Consider the following 21,956-nt stretch of genomic DNA (forward strand, 5'->3'; position numbering starts at 1 on the left):
ATTTCTCTCTGTGTCCGGTCTGTCCCCCCCCCCCCCCCCCCCTCTCTCTCTCTCTCCCTCTCCCTCTATCTGTCTCTCTCTTCATCACAATTCTCTCCTCTTCCTTCTATATTTATGAGGTATTACAGGTTACCTGTTTGCTCCAAGTCAACAGAAATAATCTGCAAAATGTGTTCTACTTGTTCTTCATAAGTGGAGTTGTTCTTTTGTAGAGGTATTTAGATTTTACCAGATCTAAATACAGGCTCTTGTGTAGCATATTGATAAGATTTCTTTGGTAGGTTTCTCTTCATTTTTTTTTTCCTCTGTTTCTATTTTTTTGTATCTTACTTTTGTCCTTTACCTCATCCCTTTTTGTCATCGTGCCATCTCCTTACTAGAATAGCATCCATCCCTCATGTTTTCTCTTGATTTCTCTGTATGTCAGTTCTGTGCGTGTCTGTGTTTGCAAGTGTGTTTTACGTGTGCACTTGCTGACATATCCAAGAGCCGTAGTGTGACTTCTGTGTGTTCCTCTGTCAGTGTGTAAGTGTGTAAAAGTGCTGGAGTGTGCGTGTGTGTGTGTGCGTGTGTGTGTGTGCTTGTATGCGTGCATGCATGCGTGTGGTTGTGCTGTCTCCTCATTTGATTGTCTTCATCAGTCTTCTCAGTTGCTTCTCCTTACCTTCCTTGCTCTCTTTTGTCCATCCCCTCCTCCCATTCCACACTGCCTCCCTCCCCACGTTGCTCCATCACCTGTAGGTGTAGATTCAGAGAGGCTCCAGTCTGCTGACACCTCATTGTCGGCTGTGATCATGCTGTACAGACACTAGGATTTACCTGAGCTTAAGTACTTTGGAAAAACATCCTTCTCTCTATCATTTTACAGCATGAATGTAATATGTAATTACACAGAGGACTCTGAGCTTTGACATATGTGCAACATTGTCTGGCTAATAGAGAAGAACTGGTAACATGAAGGTGTGGATAGAGGGATGTTCAGATCCCATCGCTTGCTTTTTCAATTCTTTCTCCTCAATTTGAAGAGCTTGTTGTGTCCAAATCTGTTACTCAGTGGTCATATGACATAAACATTTTTTCATCCTCTCGCGGTTCCCGATGAGAAACCAAATGGATTTGGACAAACAAATAGTATGAGGAGGCAAAGTGAAGGAGCAAGCATTAATGTTGAGTTTAATGTGACCCGGGGGTCACCTCTGAATCACTTCATGTTGTATGGAGGAAAATAAAATCCCTCACGTTTGCTTTAGCTTTTAGGGTGGGGGTCAAAAAGAAACATAATTCAGGTCCAATACATTTCCAGCCACAGAAAAATATATTGATTATACTTAAAGGATAAGTCTTTTCTTATTGTCAACAAATCCCATGAAAAGACAATAACAACTGACCACTAACAAATATTGTATGTGTATCCAAAGCTTGATAGAGCTCCACTGTTGTCCAAAAACTATTAACAAGACTAAAAGACTACAACCATGCCAGCATCTCTGTGAGGCTCTACGAAGGCTCAGCAGTACTTTGAGCTACATTAGCAGGCTAACATGCTAATATTTAGCATGGTTTAGAGTGTTAGCATACTAAAACTTGCTAATTCACAATAAAAACAAAGGGCAACTGAGGCTGATGGGAACATGGTTAGTTTTACAGGTACTTGGTTACATTAGAGAAATAAAAAGATGAAAAGTCAGGGAAACACCACAGTTATTGTTATATTAGGAGGAGAACGTTAATGTCTGTACCAAATTGCATTACAGTCCATCCAAACGTTTCATCTGCTGAAAATAACCCCTAACTGATGCACTATTTCCTACTGTTTGAGCAACGTTTACTGAGATTTTTAAAAATTAAACTGCACATTTATGATGCATTTTTAAAGATTTATATTCTCAAGTAGGAACCGATGGGCTTTGGAGCGCCACACACAGGGTAGGGAAGTAAGAAAAAATTGAGAGATGGACTAACACTTTATGGAATTTGTTGACAATATCACAAATATAGAATATCACCAGCTTTAACCTTTAAGTGCTTTTTTTTATGATTGCCTAAACTCTGGTGATATGGTCTTATGTACCAATCCCCAAGCAACAAACACGCACTACAAATGATTTCCTACTATATGTGTTAGGAAGACAAACTGAGCTCTCTGCCTCCACTGCTGCTGCTCGTCCTCAGTTAGCTTCAGGGTCATTACTTTACTCCACTACCCAGAGCTCTTTGCAAAGCAGACCCAGCCCTCAGACTTGGCAACGTGCCCCATTGCAGTATGATTTGCGTAACTTCTGACGTCGACACCATCACCTTGCCGACTTTTATTGCCAAATCTATCATCACAGGGTAAGAAAAAAGCCCAGGCGTATCTGAAAGAAACATCTAAAATATTTAACAAATGATATAAGAAAATGATTTGTGTTTCATGCTTTCATCCACCTGAGCTGTGCCGGACCATAGCGATCCCTCTGGATCATTTGAATCGATCTATGGATCTAGTTTGTTTTCATTTCAGACTGGGCTAGTTTCATCTACCTACAATTATGGTAAAGTTCAGAAAGATGGATATTAGAGTTTACTTTGGTCAGATCTCAAATCCATCCTCAGTTCCTCAGTTCTTTGCTGATGTTCTTCCATATTCAAAAATAAGATTTCACAGTCCACCCTCAGTTTTTGCTCCTTAAACGCATCGCGAGCAGGAAGCATGAAGAGAATATGCATTGAATTGAGGAAGGATTGCTGAGGTGTTGCTATGGATTAGAGCTCAGTCATCACTTATCAAAGGGCGGGGTGCTACTCAGAGTTGGACCACACAGTGGGGAAACGGGAGCCATTAACCAGTCATCTACCTCACAGCTTCTCCCTGTATTTATGTTGCAGTTTCTTCTCATCAGCAGTTGTTTTTTGCACACAGCAGCCCTTACCTTCCAGCGCCTATTTCCTCCTCATACTTTAACCATCATCGTTTTTCCATCAAGCACTGCTGAAAGAGCCAACAGGGAGAGAGGGAGAGAAAGAAAAAGTGGATGAGAGGAAATAAGTAACACAGCAGTGCCCTTACCTCCAGGCCTCTCTGGTCACAGTGTGGGAGTTATATACTCGAAAGTTTACTCTGTCCATGGAGACAAAATGAAAACAAACCGAGCGCTGACAAAAGTGAGAAAAACATTCTGAAACCTTCTCAGTCTGCATGAGGTGCTTTTCTACTGTCTGACAGGCTCTTTGGAAAAACAGATAAGCACTGAACCTACTGCTTGACCGTCTGTCTGTCTGTATGTTTGTCTGTCTGTCTGTCTGTCTATCATAGATGCTAGAGTCACATATAGAGACTCCTCTTAGTTTGGCCAACTGCAGCACTGACCACCATTCAGCTGCCTGACCATCCACTTCTCATAAGTTTGGATTTCAGTTGGTGTTGCAGTTGACATAAAGCTTCTTCTCTGTAGGCCAAACTGTCTCTATGTAGGGCTCTGCCTGCCTGTGCCTGTCAGTATATTTGCATTGAACTGTCTCTTGTTTCTTTTGAGCTCATGCTGCTTCTTTTCCTCTGTTTGGGCTTGTGGGAGAAGGGTGCATGGACCAACTGCCATGTCAAAAGGAATGTGTTTACGCATGCATACCATACACTGCATAATGCACCTTGAAGTACACTCATAGACCTCACTCTCGTGTGTGTGTGTATGTGTGTGTGTGTGTGTCAGAGAGAGAGACAGAAAGAGAGCATAAGTGACAGTGATTTGATTCAGCATGACCTGGCTGCCTCTATGTGTGACATTGAACCAAACACCTTCTGTTTCTAGTGATGTAACCAATCACATGCTGTTCTAACCTGCTGATTCTCTGTGATGTCACCTTTCTGTTTTTGTGAGACTTATTTTTTTTTATATTCTGCAGCAACTTCATCATCAGCATCATCATTATTTCAATCACTCCGCTCTCCTCTGTCTCACTGCTGCATGGTCGCAGTACATTTTGCACATGTGCATGTGTGAGTGTGTGTGTGTGTGTGTGCACAGAGATGCTGAGCGGCTGACTCACTGTCTGGCTGTGGATATGTTTGCGTGTATGAGCCAGCTCTCTTAAACAAACAGCAACCATGACTGACAACTTCCTGATGCATGCAGATGGCAACCACCCCACCAAGCCACATCATGTGGAAACAACTCAATTGTTGGTTCACTCGGTTACAACTGCTGCTGCATGTATGCTTTTGTGTGTGTGTGTGTGTGTGTGTGTGTGTGTGTGTGTGTGTGTGTGTGTGTGTGTGTGTGTGTGTGTGTGTGGTCACTGCTATAGGTTCTTGCCAATTTCTTATTTTATTGTACATTAAACTAACACACTCACTATTCCTGCTTCTTCTCCATCTGTGCCTAACAACCATCCTCATCTGTGTGTGTGTGTGCATGCTTTGAGCTAAAGTGCGAGTGTTTCCCCCCCACACATGCTGTCTTACCCCCCCTGACACGCACACACACACACACACACACACATATTCAGACATGCCACATGTGTATGATGTGAAGTGTCTGCAGCTTCTGTGGTCTTTGTGATGGTGGCTACTGAATGCTCTCATTTTGTGAGGTCTGATTGGTGTGTGAGAACTGACAGAAACATGTCCTTAGCCAAACTCATTTTGAAACACTTTTTTTCATGTTTGTCTTTTGGAGATGCACAGGGTCAGGTGGACGCTTTCTTGATACTGAATTAGTCAAGATGTTTGTATTACCAAAGCTGATTATAAAATCTTTGAAATGACCTTGATATTTTAAAAGGAATCATTTACTGGGCCATAATGACTTGATGACATGAGCATCTAAATATTGAAACTTTGCGGTGACAAGGTGAGGTTGAGGATACATTTACCTTTAAATTTAGTCATACCAAGAAGCTGTCTTCTCTGAATGAAGTCATACGTTCTATGATTTATGATTTAAATTTACTTATTATGACCTGGTATGTTTTTTTAATTTATCTATGACCAGAATGAATTTAGCTCAAACCTTGTCCACAGTTGTTCTTTCCTAAACATTTATGAACTGTCTCACATGACAAACAGGTAAAACTGATAGGTCCCATTTGTGCTTTTATCACCTAATCATCAGTTATTTTAAAGGAATAGCTTGACATTTGGGAAAATACACTTATTTGTGTTTTCTTGCTAAGAGTGAGATGTGAAGATGGATACCACTCTCATGTCTGTACGGTAAATATGAAGCTACAGCCAGTAGCTGCTTAGCATAACTATTGGAAACATGAGAAAACAGCTAGCCCGCCTCTGTCTGAAGACAGCAAAATCTGCCTAGCACCTCTAAAGATCACTAATTGACATGTTATATCTTTGGAGTTTCTGCTGGTTGCTTGGCAACCTCATGGTGACGACAAGACTTCAAGAAGTTGCTACTCCTGGCCAAGAATAGTCTGGCACATAACCCTCCGTAAAACATTTTTACGCTTTGGTTTTTGTTTGGATGAAACACAAAAGATATAATGTGTTAATTACTGAGCTTTAAAGGTGTTAGCAGGTGTATTTTGTTACTTTGTTACCAGGCTAGCTGTTTCCTATTTCAAGCCTTTATGCTAAGCTAAGCTTCATATTGAAGGGACAAATACAGGTTGTGTTGATCTTCCTGTCTAACTCTCAGCAAGAATTCCCTTAAATATTGAACTATTCCTGTAAGTTTTGCCTCAAAAGACTGTTGAGCCTTGGCCTATTTGGTTGAATCCAGCCAATAAAATGATTTTCAGCTTCCAGAGCTGCAGCAAAGATAAGTTGGTAGAAAATGAACAGAAATACCAATGTGACCGTTCAAAGTGACCTATAAAACCTGACTGCAGCCACCTGGCCCTGAGTGTCTGTCTGTCTGCTCGAGGACACAAGTCTGTCTGTCTCTGGGCTTCCATCGTCTGTATTTTCATTTTTTATTCTGACTTTCTCCTCTCTCTTTCTTGTGGTCTCTCCCTCATCTTTCTTCCTTTGGTCAGATGCGAGTGGTGAAAGCATTCCGTAGTTCGCTGTACGAGGGCCGGGAGAAACCGGAATCCCGCAACTCCATCCACAACTTCATGGCCCATCCAGAGTTCCTCATCAATGACCTCATCCACAATATCCCACTGATCGACGACACCGACGTGGACGATGAATCAGAGCTCAGCAGATACCAGCACCTGCACCCGGCCCTCCGCAAACCTCCGCCCCCTCCCACCCAGCCCCAGCCCCCGGCCCGCACCCACCCCACCCGCCCCTATCGCCAGTACAGCCTCCCGGTGACCCCGTGCAACCGAAACAACAACAACAACAGCAGCAGCAGCAGCAGCAGCAGCAGCATCAGTTCAACGGTCACCCGAGGCAACAAACGCAGCACCAACGCAGTTACCCCCGTCATCCAGAGCCCCCATCACCACCGCCAACACCACCACAACCATAATGGCAGAGACAGGCTGTTGAAGCCATTCGCCCCTCACCTGGCCCACCTCTACTGCGTGGAAACCTCCTTATAACTGAGCTGAACTAGGGTTTAAGAGGGGGGGGAAGGGAACAGAGTTCTTGGGGAGGGGAGGAAGGGGGGGCAGAAGAGAGGGCTGAGGACACACACATGACATTTCCATCTGATCTCCCTTACGACAAGCTAACAGGAGGGGGCAAAGGACAAGGGAGGTGCAGGAGGGAGTGGACAATGACCGGAGACTTCTGCTCGCAACTCCCTGGGAACATTGCGACTTTCCCGCCCTTTGCCCCTCTTGCTCCAGCCCTCTCAGTCTGACCTCCACCAACTCCCTATAACCCCACCTCCACCCTCTCAAACCCACCGCCGGTCTCTCTCAAACCCTCCCACCCCACCTCGACCTCACGCACACTCGTTTCACGCACTCACAGTTCTGCTCTCTGTCACGTTGTCCTGAGTGACGGTGGGTCGGGGGACGGAGGAGGATAGACATCAAAAAAAAAAAAAAAAATACACAGAACAAAGGTTCAGCAGAACAGGGCCATGTGGCTATGGGGGCTGACTCACTCTGTTTCTGTTCATCCTTAATGTTGTTGTCACCTTCCTTCCTGACATGACACCACAGTCACCAGTCATCATCGACCTGGCTGTAATCTGCAGCCACTTCCAAACCACTACTTTGTTTGCGATATAAGTAACACTTTGTTAAAGCTTTAACTAGACTTCTGTCATTTCCATCCTCTGATTCGTTTCTTTCTTAACATAATGGTGCTCATTCATTTCTTTCTTTTTACATTGCTTTATTTATTTATCTCTCTTTCTCTCAGCTTGTGAAATTTTTACTTTTTTTTTTTTAAAATATGATTTTCTCATCTTTCATTCCTCTCTCTCTCTTTCAGTGTGTGTTGTGTATTGTCTTGTCTCTTCTGAAAAAAACAAAAACATAACAAAACAGAAATTGAAAATTTACTGTTCATTTGAACCTAATAGTTAATAGAATGGCTGCAAAAAAACACCTAAAGGAAGGGGATATATATATATATGTATGTATATATACATATATATATACACATATATAATGCCACCCCATAAGTCCACATGACCTGTAATCTGTAATACTGTCCACCATGCTGTGAGATGATAGTGTGTGGGATCTCACATTGATTTTAGTGTATACGTGTATACATACAGTACATTTACCCCATACAGCGCTAACATTTACAGCCTCCTGCCATGTCGAACTGATGAGTACATACGTGTAATATTTACGGACTTCACTCGGGGCGAGCCCATGGGTGACGTCCTCTTCCAGTCACCTCATTTCCGTTCCTCCCTCCATCATCTTTCTCGCCGCTCCTCGGTTCGTTCGATTCCTTCGCTTCGTCTCACTTCGTCTCATCTCGTCCCTTCTGGTCTTTCGTTGGTGGGCGTGTGAAGCATTAACCCTTTAAATGCCATCAAACACACAATGCACAGGCGATGGCCCTTTAAGACTAACATGCACTCACTTCAAACCCACTCCTGCCCACGTGCCATCAATGTCATCTCCATCGTGTACCAGCGCCCTCTCTGTGAGTATTACGGACAGATAACGTTGTTTCATTTGGTGTTGGGTCGAGTCATTTTTCAGAGAAGGTATAAAAAAAACTGTTTAATGTTGAAAAGCAGCCAACCACTTGAGTCAATCAGGCCCGTGTCTAACGTCGGTGTTCAGTTTCGGCTGCTGAGATCTATCAGGTAAAACCAACGAGAGCTCGTTTGTCGTCGTGTCAAATACCGTGCATTCCTCACCATCATGATGACAGTTAGATAGTTGATCAGGAGCTTAAAGATAAAAGAACAGCCGAGAGTTACGTGAGAAGATGAGTGGTGAACGGTGTCGATCTTCTCCTCTAACCCTTGCCAAGAAAGCAAAGAAGCGTATTTCTCAAAATGCTTAACTTTTCCTTTAAGACATACGTTGAAGGTAATAATGCATAACAAACTGCATGAGCACACCCAAACAACAACAAAAAGAAAGATAAAAAAAAAAAACAAATCACAGAAAACATTTCAGTAACCATCCATGTGATGATGGGTGCCATGCTTGTGACATCACATTCCATCAGCTCACTGACTTCCATCTTAACATTCCATGGAACATACATTCCAAACAGGGTGTGAGAGTGCCCTCCTGTATCCCATGTTGCACTAGGTGTGGGTGAACCGCTGACTTCTTGTTGCCCTGGAAGTGCAACTGCAATTCAGTGCAAACCTGGAACACCCTCACCCTCACCCACACACACACACACACACACACATACACACACACACCACCACCACCACCAACCTCCTTCCCCCTTCCCTCAGTTGTCTCCTGTTGACTTCCCTGAGTTATCAACTGGTCCCACCACCAGAGAAAGACAAGGGCAGACAATATGCAACAGACTGCCATGTCAACACGTGTACCCAGATCAGAAATACAGTGTAACAGGGATAATCACACACATGCAAACACAGCGAGAGAACGTGTCTGTCCTGCTAGTTCTGTTTCAGGATGTGTGCAGGGCTCTCTGGGAATAACCTTACCTGTACAGAACTCTGTCTTCTTGAATGCTCATCATCATCGTCACCACCCGAACCTGACCCCCGTCTGCAGGCGGGTGGTGACATTGTATTGGTCTGTCTGTTTTTGAAGCATGCATTTGGTATCATTAATGTCACTCTTTATGTGTTGGTAAATCATTTAGGCTACTGTCACTACTGTGTGCTAGGATCTCTCCACATCTGCTCTCTTCCTCTCTCTCTCTCTTCCTCTCTCTCTCTCTCTCTCACACACACACACACACCTATCCTATTAAAGTCTAACTTAATCTATTTCAGTACCTGTTAGCACAGCTCTATCAGTGCTTTCTGCGGTATACAAAACACACACACACACACACACACACACACACACACACACACACACACACACACACACACATACACCGAACAGGCGGATTAATCTACAGTGGTGTAAATTTGACTGTCCAGTTCCAGCCATTTCTGTCCATCTGTCCAGCCACGTTACATCATGATGTTGTGAGATAGTTTCACAGAAGGCAAACACAATGTGAAAAAGAATATATTATATTTATCAAAATTATAAATTGTACAACTGCACCACTACTGTACAGATTGCCCCAAACGTGCACATGTGCATCTTTGATTTACAGGTACTATGTTCCTGTTACACTTTTTTTTTTTTTTTATGTTTCTTTCTTTTAATCCTTTTGCTTTTTGTAAAAAGAGGAACAACAAAACGGAAGCGCTTGTATATTATTATTATGATTATTGTTGGTTTTTCTCCACCGGTGCTCCCACTGATGGAAAAAGGACAGATGCATATTCTCCTGAGCATATTCTGAGGGCTGTGTTTTCTGTCCATTGAACAGCCCCTGAAGCGTGCAGAGGTGTAGAGATGCTTATAGTCTCTTAAGACCAGAGACACCACTCTGTAAATAGGGAACAGGAGATACAAATGTACCTCATTATGATCTAAAGGACTGGACAAAGTGGGGACCCAGGGATGATGGAGAACTGGAGGGTGACGCAGAGCTAGAGACTGCAGAAGTGCAATGCCACCACGGTGTGCATTGTTTAGGCTGCTCTTTTAGATCTGCTACAAGTATTTACTGCCATGTTACGATGGGAAGAAAACTGAAGGTTTTACATTATTCATTATACATACTGTTGTAAATACTGTGTGCGGAATGGTCCCCCTTGCACAATGCAGTGCTGTTCTGCAGACAGAAAATGCAGCCTTAACTGTGCTGAAATGAAAAGACCAAAAAAAGAAAAAAACAACAAAAAAAAAACAACTAAACATAAAGACTATTGAATATATTAAAGAGTTACCTGCCTGTTATTTAAGCGAATAAATATATATGAGAAAGAACACACCTGTATACTGTAGACTAAATCTGTATGGAAATCTAAGAGAATTTAATGGGAATTAAGTCCAACACCTTTTGTCTGTATGAAAGAAAAAATACATCAAAGTATTCTACAATAATAACTTTGACAAAGTCTGTGTGGTCCTGTGTTGTTTGTTCACACCGATGCAAGACTGTACTGTACTTCATGTTTTTACAGAGGTGCAGCATTTATTTTCAACAAAGTGCCGAACAGCTGACTGCAATATTCATTTAACCAGAACATATTAAGTCTGACAATGACAAATCTAATGAAAATCACAAAGGGGCCCAAACCAACAAAGCTGCTATGGTGAAGGTGCAGGGCCAAAAACCTTTCTCCAATAGGCCCTTTTCACAACAGACATTATGATTTGTGAAACACAGGTATAATTAATAACATCCAATATGGCTGGATTTCATTTAGGTGTTTGATTTAGATTTTGGCATGTAATACTATATCCATGTGACATCTGTATATGGTTACTTCATCTCATTTTTTCTTGTTAGTATTTAAGGATCTGTGTGTTTTGACAAATGTATGCACAGGCAGGCGTTTTGGTAGTCTAAGTAGTCTAGATATCAGTGCTGAAATAACTGCAGTTACTCAAATACTGTAGTTAACTACAATTTTGAGGTACTCGTATTTCTGCTACTTTATACTTCTACTCCACAACATTTTTTGTTCTTTTAACGTATTTACCTGTCAGCTACAGTTCCTGGTTACTTAAAACAAAAACCTATGATAAACTTGTAAAATATGTAGCATGGTTAAAGACAAAACCAGAGGTTCCTAACGTTAAAAAGCAGATTTCAGATGTCTTTAAGTTGTGTAGAGATTTCCCCTCTAAACTTCCCAGATGGTTTCATTTGAATCTATAGTGGAAAATTGCTTAATCACTCAATGTCTTATTTTATACATCAAAGAACTAAGTTCTGAATAGACACAGCACACAAACTGACACTAAACTGAACTTAACACTATTTGTAACATGTATGATATATACAAGAAATACATTAAATGAGAACCTACTATTCAGTTTTCTCTCAAAAATCAAAGACCCAAAGATGTCAAATTGTCCTGTATATGAAAAGATTAGAGAACATGTAGAATAGAAAACAAATTTGTGTTGCAGAACTTTTATTTTCTACTTCTGCCTCCCATTAATCATCTGACAACCCCTCAGATTTATCTGGTGACCCTTTAGAGGGACCAACTCCTAGATCGGGAACCTGGACAAAACTACCTAACAGTACATTAAAACTAGTGCCACCATGACCGCCTGCAACAATAACATGCTGCTTACACGTTGATGTATTAGTGTTAACAATTGTAGAATGTGATATACTGTATAATTTGACATATCTGTCACAGCCAGGGGGCATTTTTCTTTAATTACTAGTACATTTGTTGATAATACTTATGCAGGATTTTGAATGAAGAACTTTTAGTTGTAATGGAGTATATTTACCCTTTGCTTTTTAAATGCCCCCCCCCCCCCAAAAAAAATGATGTCAGAAAAAAATTAAGAAATCATTTAATATTTCTATCTTCTACACTCCACTCCCACTGCTATGTCTAACTGGTAAACCTAAATGAAATGGAACCATCAGTCATGTAATTAATTCCACCTGTGCCTTTTCTGATGTGACCTGTCAACATGTCTGCTGTGACAAACAAGCCTCCACTCATTCATCCTCCACGTCTGAGAACGTCTCCACTCAGATAAGTGTATAACATTAATAATAAACGGTACACTTTTATGCATTCTTTTTCATTTATAAAGCTATGTCGTGGCTGGGAAATCCTGAACCTTAGGTGAGATGACCACATGTTGCTCTGACATGCACAGACCTCTCAGTAGGTGCATGATGTCATAGACTAGTGACTTTCCAGTTTCCAGTGACCAGTTTTCACCCGCTAGGAAAGTAACATATTTCCATTTCATGAACTCTTGTGGACATTTTGGTGCATCTAATAACACTGATGATGGCTACATTGTTGTTGTGTTCACATTGTTGTTCACTGGTACACCTACATGGAACGCAGCCTTTATCTATATATTAGTTGCACCTGTCATGATAAAAGTCAGTTGGTTTAAAGATACAGTCCAGAAATGCATCATGTCTCATGACCACCACATCTTACTTCATTAAATACAGTAGATGTGCTTATGTTCTTTGAGCAACAAGCTAATGTGGATGTAGACATTTTCTGTTTGAAGTGTACCTTTCAATAGTTTTCACCGTAGAAATTTTGACTTAAAAATGATTCCAGTGTCCCATTAAGCCATGAGAGTATCAGGAGGATCTTCTATCAACCATGTGTATTAGTTTTGTGCTTAAATTCATGCACATGCTCATTTCTATGTATAGAATTCAATTAGATAGTCAAACCCCACCTCCACTGTCAATCATGTAATGGCATTGTCAGGTATAACTCATGAAGATGTACATTTCGTCTGAAAATGTGGAGAACGGTATAAAACAGCAGTAAGAATGCAGGAACACAAACAATGTGACTCATTTCTAGGAGTCTAAACCAAGTTTCCCACATGCTTGTTGCCCTCATTGTCTGTATCTTTCCCATTTGTCTTTTGTCTACAAGCTACTAGGACTTTCAGAGATGTTGCTGACCATATTTGGCATTTGGGGGGCGTTTCTGTGTAAATGAGCATACAATCATCACAAACAGGTGAGATATATTATTTTATTTCATTTGATTAAGTTGCACGTGTGCATGCTTACCACCAATGTTCTTGTTTGTACGGACAGGTCCAGCATACATTTAGAGGCCCCAGCACCCTACAATGAAACCAGTTTAATGGAATTCAACCACCTGGACTTTTCCTCCTGTGACATGTCAAAATGTCTCCTGTGAAAAACACTTAGGACGGGTGAACTGCTGACTGATTGTAACACATCAACTTTTAGATTTCTGTGTAGGGAAGCACTTGTAAATGATGCAGAGCTCTCTGCCTAGACCTGCTATTGGGAATCATTTCTACACCCGGCCAAGCATCAACAAATCATCAAAATCCATAAAAGCATCCCACATACAAATGCTGGAGGTGAACTCTGTGACCCTTCTCGATGCTCAACACCTACTTGCTACAGCAAAATGCACACCAAACAATACAGTGTGTATAATGTTACCAAATATCCTCATCCCTGTTATGAAATTCTGTAGTGCTGCATTTAAACCACTGGAAACAGGTCACAGTCAGGTGACTCCTGCAGCTTAAAACATACATCAAAACTATTGTAAAAATGCATCGACGTTAAAAATTTAAATTGCCAATTGACTTGAAGTTGTCTCTCAAACATTGACTTGCATTTGTCATCTGTTTAAATCTGGCAATCAGCACTTTCATGAAATATCCAGGCAACTATCAGTTTACAGGGAACAGCCTTTAAGGTCAATATGAAATGAAAAATGCCTTTAAAACCATGTGACATCACATCCCCAGTCATACTGTGCACCTATTTAACAATACATGTCCAATGAATTACAAAAAAACCCATTTCTTTGTATTTTTTACATCAAAATCAAATCATGTTTCTTCCTGTAAAACAAAATATGATGTGTGCTTATGTAGGCTTGAACCAACATTACATCCTGCCTGTCTATCCTGTTTCATTTGGTAAAACGTCATAATATGGTGGTTAGATACTCTTGAAATGCTATTTCATCCGGACTTTAAAGTCTTTCTCTTAGCATTTATCTTTGTCCTTGAGGTATTAACTCACTGACATGAGCAAAACCTAAAAAAAAACAGTGTTAAGGTAACGTCAGTGATTATAATCCAATATTTTTTGTCAAATTCAGCAAATATCTCCTCATGGTCTGCTTGCTGTCCCCTCTGTGTGTGTGCTGTTCATACACAGCACTGGCTCTGTAAACACAGTGGCTCCACATAAACCACATAACACTATTCCAGTCAATCAGCAGGGAGCATTCCTGCTCTTGCACAGGATAGGTGGAAGTCATCAGAGCAGCTGTCTGTGCAAGGACATGAGTCTCATCTCCAGCAGGCGTTGAATGGTGGGGGGAGGGCTGGCCAACTGGAGCGAGGAAGGCCGTGGCCAATTCACATAGGAACCGTTTTGTCACAGAGCAGATATGCTTCCACTTTAATTAAATGTATCAATTCACACTGAATCCGAGACTGACTGACCGCCTGCCTGCAACTATTTTGGTATTTCAGTACATTTCTGCCAGCCTGCTGAAGGCAGTTTGTCCTCCAGGAGCTGCAGCTGACATACAGCTGCTTCTGTGGACAGATGCTGAATGCAGGTCGAGTGAGAAGCGGGAAGGCCACAGAGAGGTGGAGTGTGTGGATGGACTGGAGACTATTATTTTTCCCCGCTTGTGATATTATGTGAGAAGTGACGCATTGCTCTGGATTCTGCCTTTCTCTTTTGGTCATTGCCTTGGCAACGCCTGTACATTCATTTTTTTTTGGGGTGGGGGGCTTCTGAAGGAGCATGAAGGGAGGGGTTTATTTTATTTGTTTGTTGTTTAGTTCAAATAATCCTTCTCCAGAATGACTGACTCTCCCTTCAATTAGTCTTCCAAACACCAGAGGAGATAAAAACAAGCTGAGCCATGAGGAGGATGTCTACAAATTTAAATCTTGTATTCTACATATGATATGTGCAGTAACCTTCACAGTCAATGCCAGAGACCAGTTATCTTCCGTCATAGCAACTCTTAGCCAGAATGTTAGCTGTTAGCTCAGTTATTATTCTCCAGCATACGTTCTTGGTAGCTGCTGACATTTCGTCATCGTGTTTTTGTCTTTCACGCAGATTATGTTCTACAGTGGTTTACATTAACACAACTGAATAACATTTGAAGGCTGAAATTCTGCAGTGTCCCATATTGTAAGTTTTAGCCCACATGCTACAAGTCACACAAGCTAACAAAAATGTTGTACTTCATTCTGAATGCATTTCTGCAGTATAAGTCACTATTCTCTAATTCCAATGGTTATCACATGTACGTGTTTATGTAAATGTTAAAAAATGTAGAAATTACTTTTTAAAACTACATTGATCATTTAGATAATTAAGTTTGTTATATTATTTCTATGAGTGCTATTAGTTTAATTGTAATTTTTTAGCTTTCTGACAAGGTTTGCATTGATATAGATATATGCGCCTTGATTCTTAAATCTATATTAGACCAAGGAAATGATCATATTTCATCTTGCACAATTTGATAGAGAGCTGTTGTAAAGTTGTTTTTGTGCTGTTAAAATATTACTTTTACATTTCGTAAAATATTCTTATTTGCCAAGACTTTGATAGGAAGATCGATACAGCTTTCATATCTGTGCAATAAATATGAAGCTAGTCAGCAGTGAGTTAGCTTTGTATAAATACTGGAAACAAGGGGAAATAGCATGCCTGCCTCTGCCTTAGGCTTCCAAAAGTGGCCTACCAACACCTCTTTATTTAATGGATTAAATAAAGGAGATATATATTTTACAGTGCTGGTAGGCAGGTTTTTTCCTCCAGACTAGCTGTTTCCAACTTTTATGCTAAGCTAAGCTAACCTGCTGGCTCTTGTTTCTTATTAACAGATAGAAATGATGGTATGGTATCAATCTTCTCATTGAACTCTAACCAAGAAAGCGGCAAAAAAAAAAAAAAAAAGATCTGAACCAGAACTTCATACAAGTGCATGAAAGCACCCTCTTGGGAGACTGTTGAGTACATGCAGTGACTGCATCAGCACACAAAGACAACATAACTATGACAAAACATGAAGAGCATGTTATTCACTATGGAGGTTACCAATTTCAAACAAGTTGTGTCACTTTGATTTTTGTTGCATTTTTTAATGCTTTGTGACTTGAAGTAAATGGGTTAAAACATGGACGGCTTGATTAGTCCCTGTGGGTCCTCTTATACTGCGTGCTTTGTACTTCCATCAAATGAGGTATTTTGTTTTGACAACCTTTACCAGACTTGACCCAAATGTTCAGGAAAAGTAACACCTTTATCGGCAGAGAGCTTGCTGTTTAAAAAGAGAAGAAGAGATGCATTAATAAACAGTACAGAACAAGACACAGTAAATATTTATGACTGAAACATAATGAAAATATGATTTATTTGTCCAACATTAGTCAAAGGTCATTTACCTCAAACAATATGTATTCAAAATTATATACACATTTACATTACACTTGGACAAAATGGTAATTTCATCACTTAAAGATCATTTTGAATCTATGTCATGAATACATTTCAAAGTGTCGATATATACAAGACATAATTATGAGACATGTAGCATTACTCCGAGTAATGGAGCGACTGTAATCAGCGCCAAAAAATATGCTGCATGAGCTACGCTGACAGATGTGAAGGGATGTTGTGGAGTACTGGGAAAATATATAATCACGTATACCATTTGTTACCGATACTACCTTCAAAAAAAATACCAGGCCACGTTGGCAGCAGCTTGTCCAGCCTCTTCACCTTCCACCAGCAGAATCCACTTTAGCATAAAGAAAAATAGGTGGCGCTAAATGAAAGTATTCTTTTGTACAACGGTGCTGGTTCACAAGAGACCAATTCTTACCAAAAGAAAGTATATACAGATTTGTTTTTTTTCATGGATTGTTACATTTCCAATTTGAAATTGATTCAAGATGAGTCTTTGTGAACCTTCACCTTCATCTTAACATCTTTGTGCTATTGCATTTGATTTTTACTCTTACTTACATGTTAATATAAAAGAATTTCCTACAGGAATAACTCAAACAAAAATGATTAAAGTACTCAAAATCCACTAACTAGAACAAGAACTGTCTGAACAGAAACAGAAGTACTACACAGGTCACTGCTGAACGCCTGGAGCCAGTTAAACACAGAGCAACAACAAAAAGAATCTTTTGTCTGATCCTTACCATGGAGTCAAGCAGGTTAAGGTGTTCAGAAAGCCACTCATCCCGCATGGTAGATCAACCATTACCTAGAAGAAACTGTCAACAAGGTTTAGCAGTAACATGTACTCAATCCACCAGTACACAAAAACACATGCACATTCAGCAATTCTTAGGTAATCTTAACAGTGTTCATCCACCCTCAAGAAGTTCAGTCTCAATATCTGAAAACAGATAAGTACTTGACCCTACATTTTGAGCGATGTGCTTGCACTCTCTGCACACTTAGTGCAGAACTCCACTGAGACATGGTTCTTGTCCACATGCAGACACACGCCACCAGATGTCTCCTTCTCCTCCACTTTCACACGCTTCCTCGGCAAGGCATAGTCATGGTCATTCGTGTTGGGCCCCTGGAAAAGCGAGGAAGATAATTTCATCCCATTCACACCACTCAGCCTGGACAAGAGCTGCGCTAACATGCTCTCATTTGCAAGCACAGCCCTCAGGTACCTGGTCTCATCTTCCAACTCTTCTACTCTTTTGGTCAGCTGAGAATTTTCCTGTTTGAGAATGTTGTTTTCCATTGACATGATGCCAACTTTCTTCTCCAGACTGTTGACATACTCTTTCTTCTTGAGACGATTCATTCTGGCAGCGATGGCGTTTTTGTTGATCATTTGGCTCGACTGGTTTTGTCTGTTCTTGATCTTCAAGTCTGACGACATTCTCTCTGGAGATGAGGCTGTTGAAGCTTCAATCCCAGAAGCTTGATACTTGGTACTGTACACACCAAGATCCGTCAACTCCATGTTGAAGAGAGGGGAGGTTGCATCTCTTTCAAGTGTCCATTTTAAGTCTTCGATTCCAAACAGGTCATCTAGCTCTATTCCAGCGGTGTCGATGTCATCGATTGAGAACCCCTCTGATGGACTTGTGAGATCTTCTACAGTTTCTACTGCGTCTACCACTTCAACCTCCAGGGACTGCACTTTGGAGTTGTTGACAGTATGGCCTCTGCTTCTAGTGATCATTGTGGTTTGTTTAATGGGACCACGGGGACGCTGTCCAGAAGATACGGAGTCCTCACCTGTGGAAACAGAAAAAAAATACACTGTTAACATATAATGCTGCAGCAATTAACTCAATCTCCTCTAGAACATTACCACTGTGAAACAATCAGAAAATAACATTTTATTGATCTGATTCACCAGCGTTCTCACTACCAGCGCTGCCTCTCTGCATTCACTCTCTAGCTCACTCGACCACAGCAGCTCTCTCTCCCTCTCTTTTTCTCTTGTCTTTTTTTTCTTTCTTAAATGAGTCGGGAAGCTGGATGTCTCAGGCACGTTTTGAACAAGCACTGCAGTTCATCTGATCAACTTCAGCTCAACTCAAAATTATAGTCTTCAGATATTCGTGTGAGGTGTAAAGGAGTGTCGGTAAATTGTAGCGTCTACCAATAGTCTTCATGAGAGATGTTTAGGGGAGGTGCACAAGTCTCTCTAGGTATTGAGAAAACGACCCGTTCGAAACAGGCAAGTTTTGAACAAGCACATCACGGTAGGGTATTGGAGAAATAAAATTTACTGAGCTTTGAAAATTTTAGATTTTCAAGTTACGCCTAGTTTATAAAATTTTAAATGGTTTATTCCCTCCACTATGTGACTTTGTGTTTCACTCACTCAGTAAGTTCTATAAACTCTTCCAGAATATCCTCTAAACGAGATTGTACCGTGCCATTTCGTTACACTGCATTAAGGCAGTCAGCATTCTCTGTAAAAGCCACAACTCAGTGGAAGGTCCAACCTGATGATATGAAGAGCTGCAGTTCAATCAGCACATTTAAAACCAAATTTAAAAGTCTGCTGAAAGCTACTCAGCTCTATAACCACTACATTTTCTCTCATGGTCTTCTCATGAATGCAAATAATCTTGCTTTTAATTTGACAAGCTTACATTATTCATTTCTTGTTGACATTGTGGGTGTATGTGGTGTGGTACTGTGTGTAACTTTGTATTTTGTATTATGTGTCCTGTGTATTTTCATTAGGACCTGCCGAATGGGACTGCGGATGAAATTTAACTATAAGTTAACTCTGGTACAGTACAAATGGTAACATTTACGTTTAAACACTGTACATGGTCCCAATAAATAAATAAGACACATTCAAAATACGGCCTTACTGACGTAACCGCCTCGCTTCAGCCAGGCCGCAACTTTACAGCAATAACACCAACGTTAACGTTATACAATACTTTCCAACGCTTTACTTTTCCCCTTGTCACACATATGCCTAAGTATACATCACTTTCTAATGTTTACAGTATTTTACAATGTTAATAATACAATCTACAAACAATGCCAATTGTCTTCTGTAATGGTACGTTGAGCGCCAAACGTTTAGCTTACGTACTAAGGGCCCATTCATCTCATCACACTCGCATTAGCACCCAGCTGTTTAATGTTGGTAACTTAAATAAATAGTAATTCGAAAAGTTAGCATCTACACAAAAATGATACTGTCTGGCGTATTTAGTAGCAAGTTGTCTACTAGTTAAGCTACTTGACCGGCGAATATCCGTGAAGTTTTCGTTAGCTCGTAGCTCAGTGAAGCCCGTGAGGCGCTAACCAACATGACGCAGCATCTTTTAACAACGTCGCCTCTTAAACCAACAACTTACCGTCCAGTTTGAAAAAATGAATGCAGTGATAAAGTACTACGATACAGTCCTTCGATGTAGATGTGCTGGATATTGGACGCTTACAAAATTAACCGCGACCTGAAGACAAAAAAGGACGACGGCGTGGTCAACCAGCTAAAACGAAAACTTTTTTTGGATTTATTGGCAACCAGCTTACAGGCGCATTACCGCCACCTACTGGACTGGAGTGTGAGTCAGTAGAATAATGGAAACCAACATCGATGGGCCTTCACCACAGCTGACGCTCCCCCACTTCACTTCGTCACGGGGTGCACTCTGTCGTCACTCTCACAGCTGAATGAAGTTCCCTTCGTGAAGGTGTGGGGTATACATCATGGATGTATAATAAGAGCTCTTATAATACATCCATGGTATACATACAGCGGCAAGCTTTGGCACGACCGCCACTCTCTCCGGCGGAAACAGGAACTGTCATAACTTTTCGTCACAATGGTTTCCTATCATCTGTCGGGATCATGATTGACTGTTTATAAATATTGATATACTTATAATAAATCTTTATATATAGTCAATGGTTGGGAGCAGCAACGGTTGCCATCATCCATCAGCTGTTGCAAGATGAGAGAAGGAGATCTTCCAGGAGGTGTAGACGTTTTTTTAAAAAAAATATTATTGTTATTATTATTATAAAAATACATTTCTTGGGTAAAGACCACATCAGTACATTCCTTTTGTACAAGTGGGGATGAGCTATTTTATATATATTCAGACATGCCATTGAAAAGATCGATTTTTAAAGACCACTTGTTATGCTGCAATTCAAAAAAGTTTTCCTTCTAGCTTCACTATTCACGTCAAATATCCTGTCATTTGCTAAGTTTCACATGTAAATGGCAATACAATGGCACAGTAACACTGCAAGTACTACTGAAAGCCTGTTGTACATTAATGGAATGTATCTGTGGTAATTACATTTGTGTACAAATATTAATGAATGTTACCCCCCTGAAACAATAAATGTGTTTACCTTTTCCTTTTTACGTTTGTAGTTAGAAGTATAGTTAGTTCATGCCACTAATTAGGATGTTCACAACCTCCTAGTCTCTGGAGATATGAAGGATACACAAAGGGAGTGTCAAACCTTTTTTTTAATGTATTAATGTCCCATTGGAAATAAATGAAACAACTTACAGAAGTTCATGTCCAAACCAGTTATGTATGTATAAAAAATGACACTACTTTCAAACATATAGGTAGACTTCAACGCCATCCCACATCCACCCCCCAAAATAAATTAATTAATGTAATTAAATAAAACATTCACAACAAAAGCAACTCACATCTTCTCTTTCAAATAAGGACAAACATTTCTTGGTTTGTTTAATAATTTGTTGGTGTCTTCTTATATTCTCTTCAGGTCCTTCTATTTTTTCATCTCTTATACATGGTTGAAGTTTACTTAACTAAGTCTACTTATGTTTTAAAGTAGTGTCGTTTTTTATATGTATACATAGCTGGTTTGGACAGGAACTTGTGTAAGCCTGTATGCTTAAATAATGAAACACACAAAGTTTCTGTTCAATTGTCGATGTTTATATTAAGTATTTAAATAAAGGAGTATGTCCTGAATGGGATCTCTGATTTTGCCACAGTATCGAATCAGGTATTGAGAGCAGTTGATCTTCAGTGGTAATTCTAGTGTGGTGACATCACAAGTATATACTGTAAGTGTCATACAATTTACTGATTATTTACTCTGAGAAATTTTCTATTGCGCTTCTGGTTTGGTTGTGAGATACGCTGATTTTTGGGCATGTAAGATATGATGAATTTGAATGAATGTGATTCTGTTTTCAGCGCTACAGCAGCACCATGTAGCGGTGGTTGTCAAAAAAGAGTTTTGTCTCTTGTGCTTCTATAGGCCTACTATTTGGCCCAATCCCAAAGTCACCAGTAAACCCTAAACCCTGAACCCTCACAGACTTAAGTGATGTCACCTGGTAAGTGCTTGAGTGTGAGAGGCAACAAGA

General features: G+C 40.5%; 2 protein-coding genes and 1 long non-coding RNA gene across 8 annotated transcripts in view; 2 read left to right on the forward strand and 1 right to left on the reverse strand.

Annotated features, from left to right (window-relative positions):
• The window catches only part of atp2b3b (ATPase plasma membrane Ca2+ transporting 3b), a 57,183-nt gene extending 49,891 nt beyond the window's left edge, over positions 1–7,292 (forward strand). For 2 of the 5 annotated variants that reach the window (XM_044351802.1, XM_044351803.1), the window contains exon 26: positions 5,971–7,292. In XM_044351802.1, coding sequence (XP_044207737.1) covers positions 5,971–6,486 — 516 coding nt within the window. In that variant the 3' untranslated portion in view covers positions 6,487–7,292. The remainder of the gene's footprint in view (positions 1–5,970) is intronic. The other 3 variants (XM_044351805.1, XM_044351806.1, XM_044351804.1) reach the window with 2 other exon arrangements.
• Positions 7,293–11,997: 4,705 nt separating this feature from the next.
• On the forward strand, positions 11,998–21,131 carry LOC122982499. Its single transcript, XR_006403463.1, has 5 exons — positions 11,998–12,185; positions 12,975–13,061; positions 13,142–14,071; positions 15,726–15,735; positions 21,120–21,131. It is a non-coding gene; the product is annotated as an uncharacterized LOC122982499 (long non-coding RNA).
• crebzf (CREB/ATF bZIP transcription factor) lies at positions 16,468–20,162 on the reverse strand. 2 transcript variants are annotated; one of them, XR_006403462.1, is made up of 4 exons: positions 17,773–17,976; positions 17,512–17,672; positions 17,284–17,358; positions 16,468–16,871 (listed from the first exon to the last, which is right to left on the reverse strand). XR_006403462.1 is itself a non-coding variant. In XM_044351834.1 (3 exons), the coding sequence occupies exon 2, from the start codon at positions 18,291–18,293 to the stop codon at positions 17,508–17,510; it is 786 nt and encodes a 261-aa protein (XP_044207769.1). In that variant the 5' UTR covers positions 18,294–18,349; positions 19,945–20,162; the 3' UTR covers positions 16,468–16,871; positions 17,284–17,507. The 2 variants fall into 2 exon arrangements, 1 of the variants encoding a protein (XP_044207769.1); XM_044351834.1 differs by adding an exon at positions 19,945–20,162 and having other exon boundaries at positions 17,284–18,349.
• Positions 21,132–21,956: the final 825 nt, after the last annotated feature.

The sequence above is a fragment of the Thunnus albacares genome, chromosome 5, assembly GCF_914725855.1.
Source record: "Thunnus albacares chromosome 5, fThuAlb1.1, whole genome shotgun sequence".
NCBI lineage: Eukaryota > Metazoa > Chordata > Actinopteri > Scombriformes > Scombridae > Thunnus > Thunnus albacares.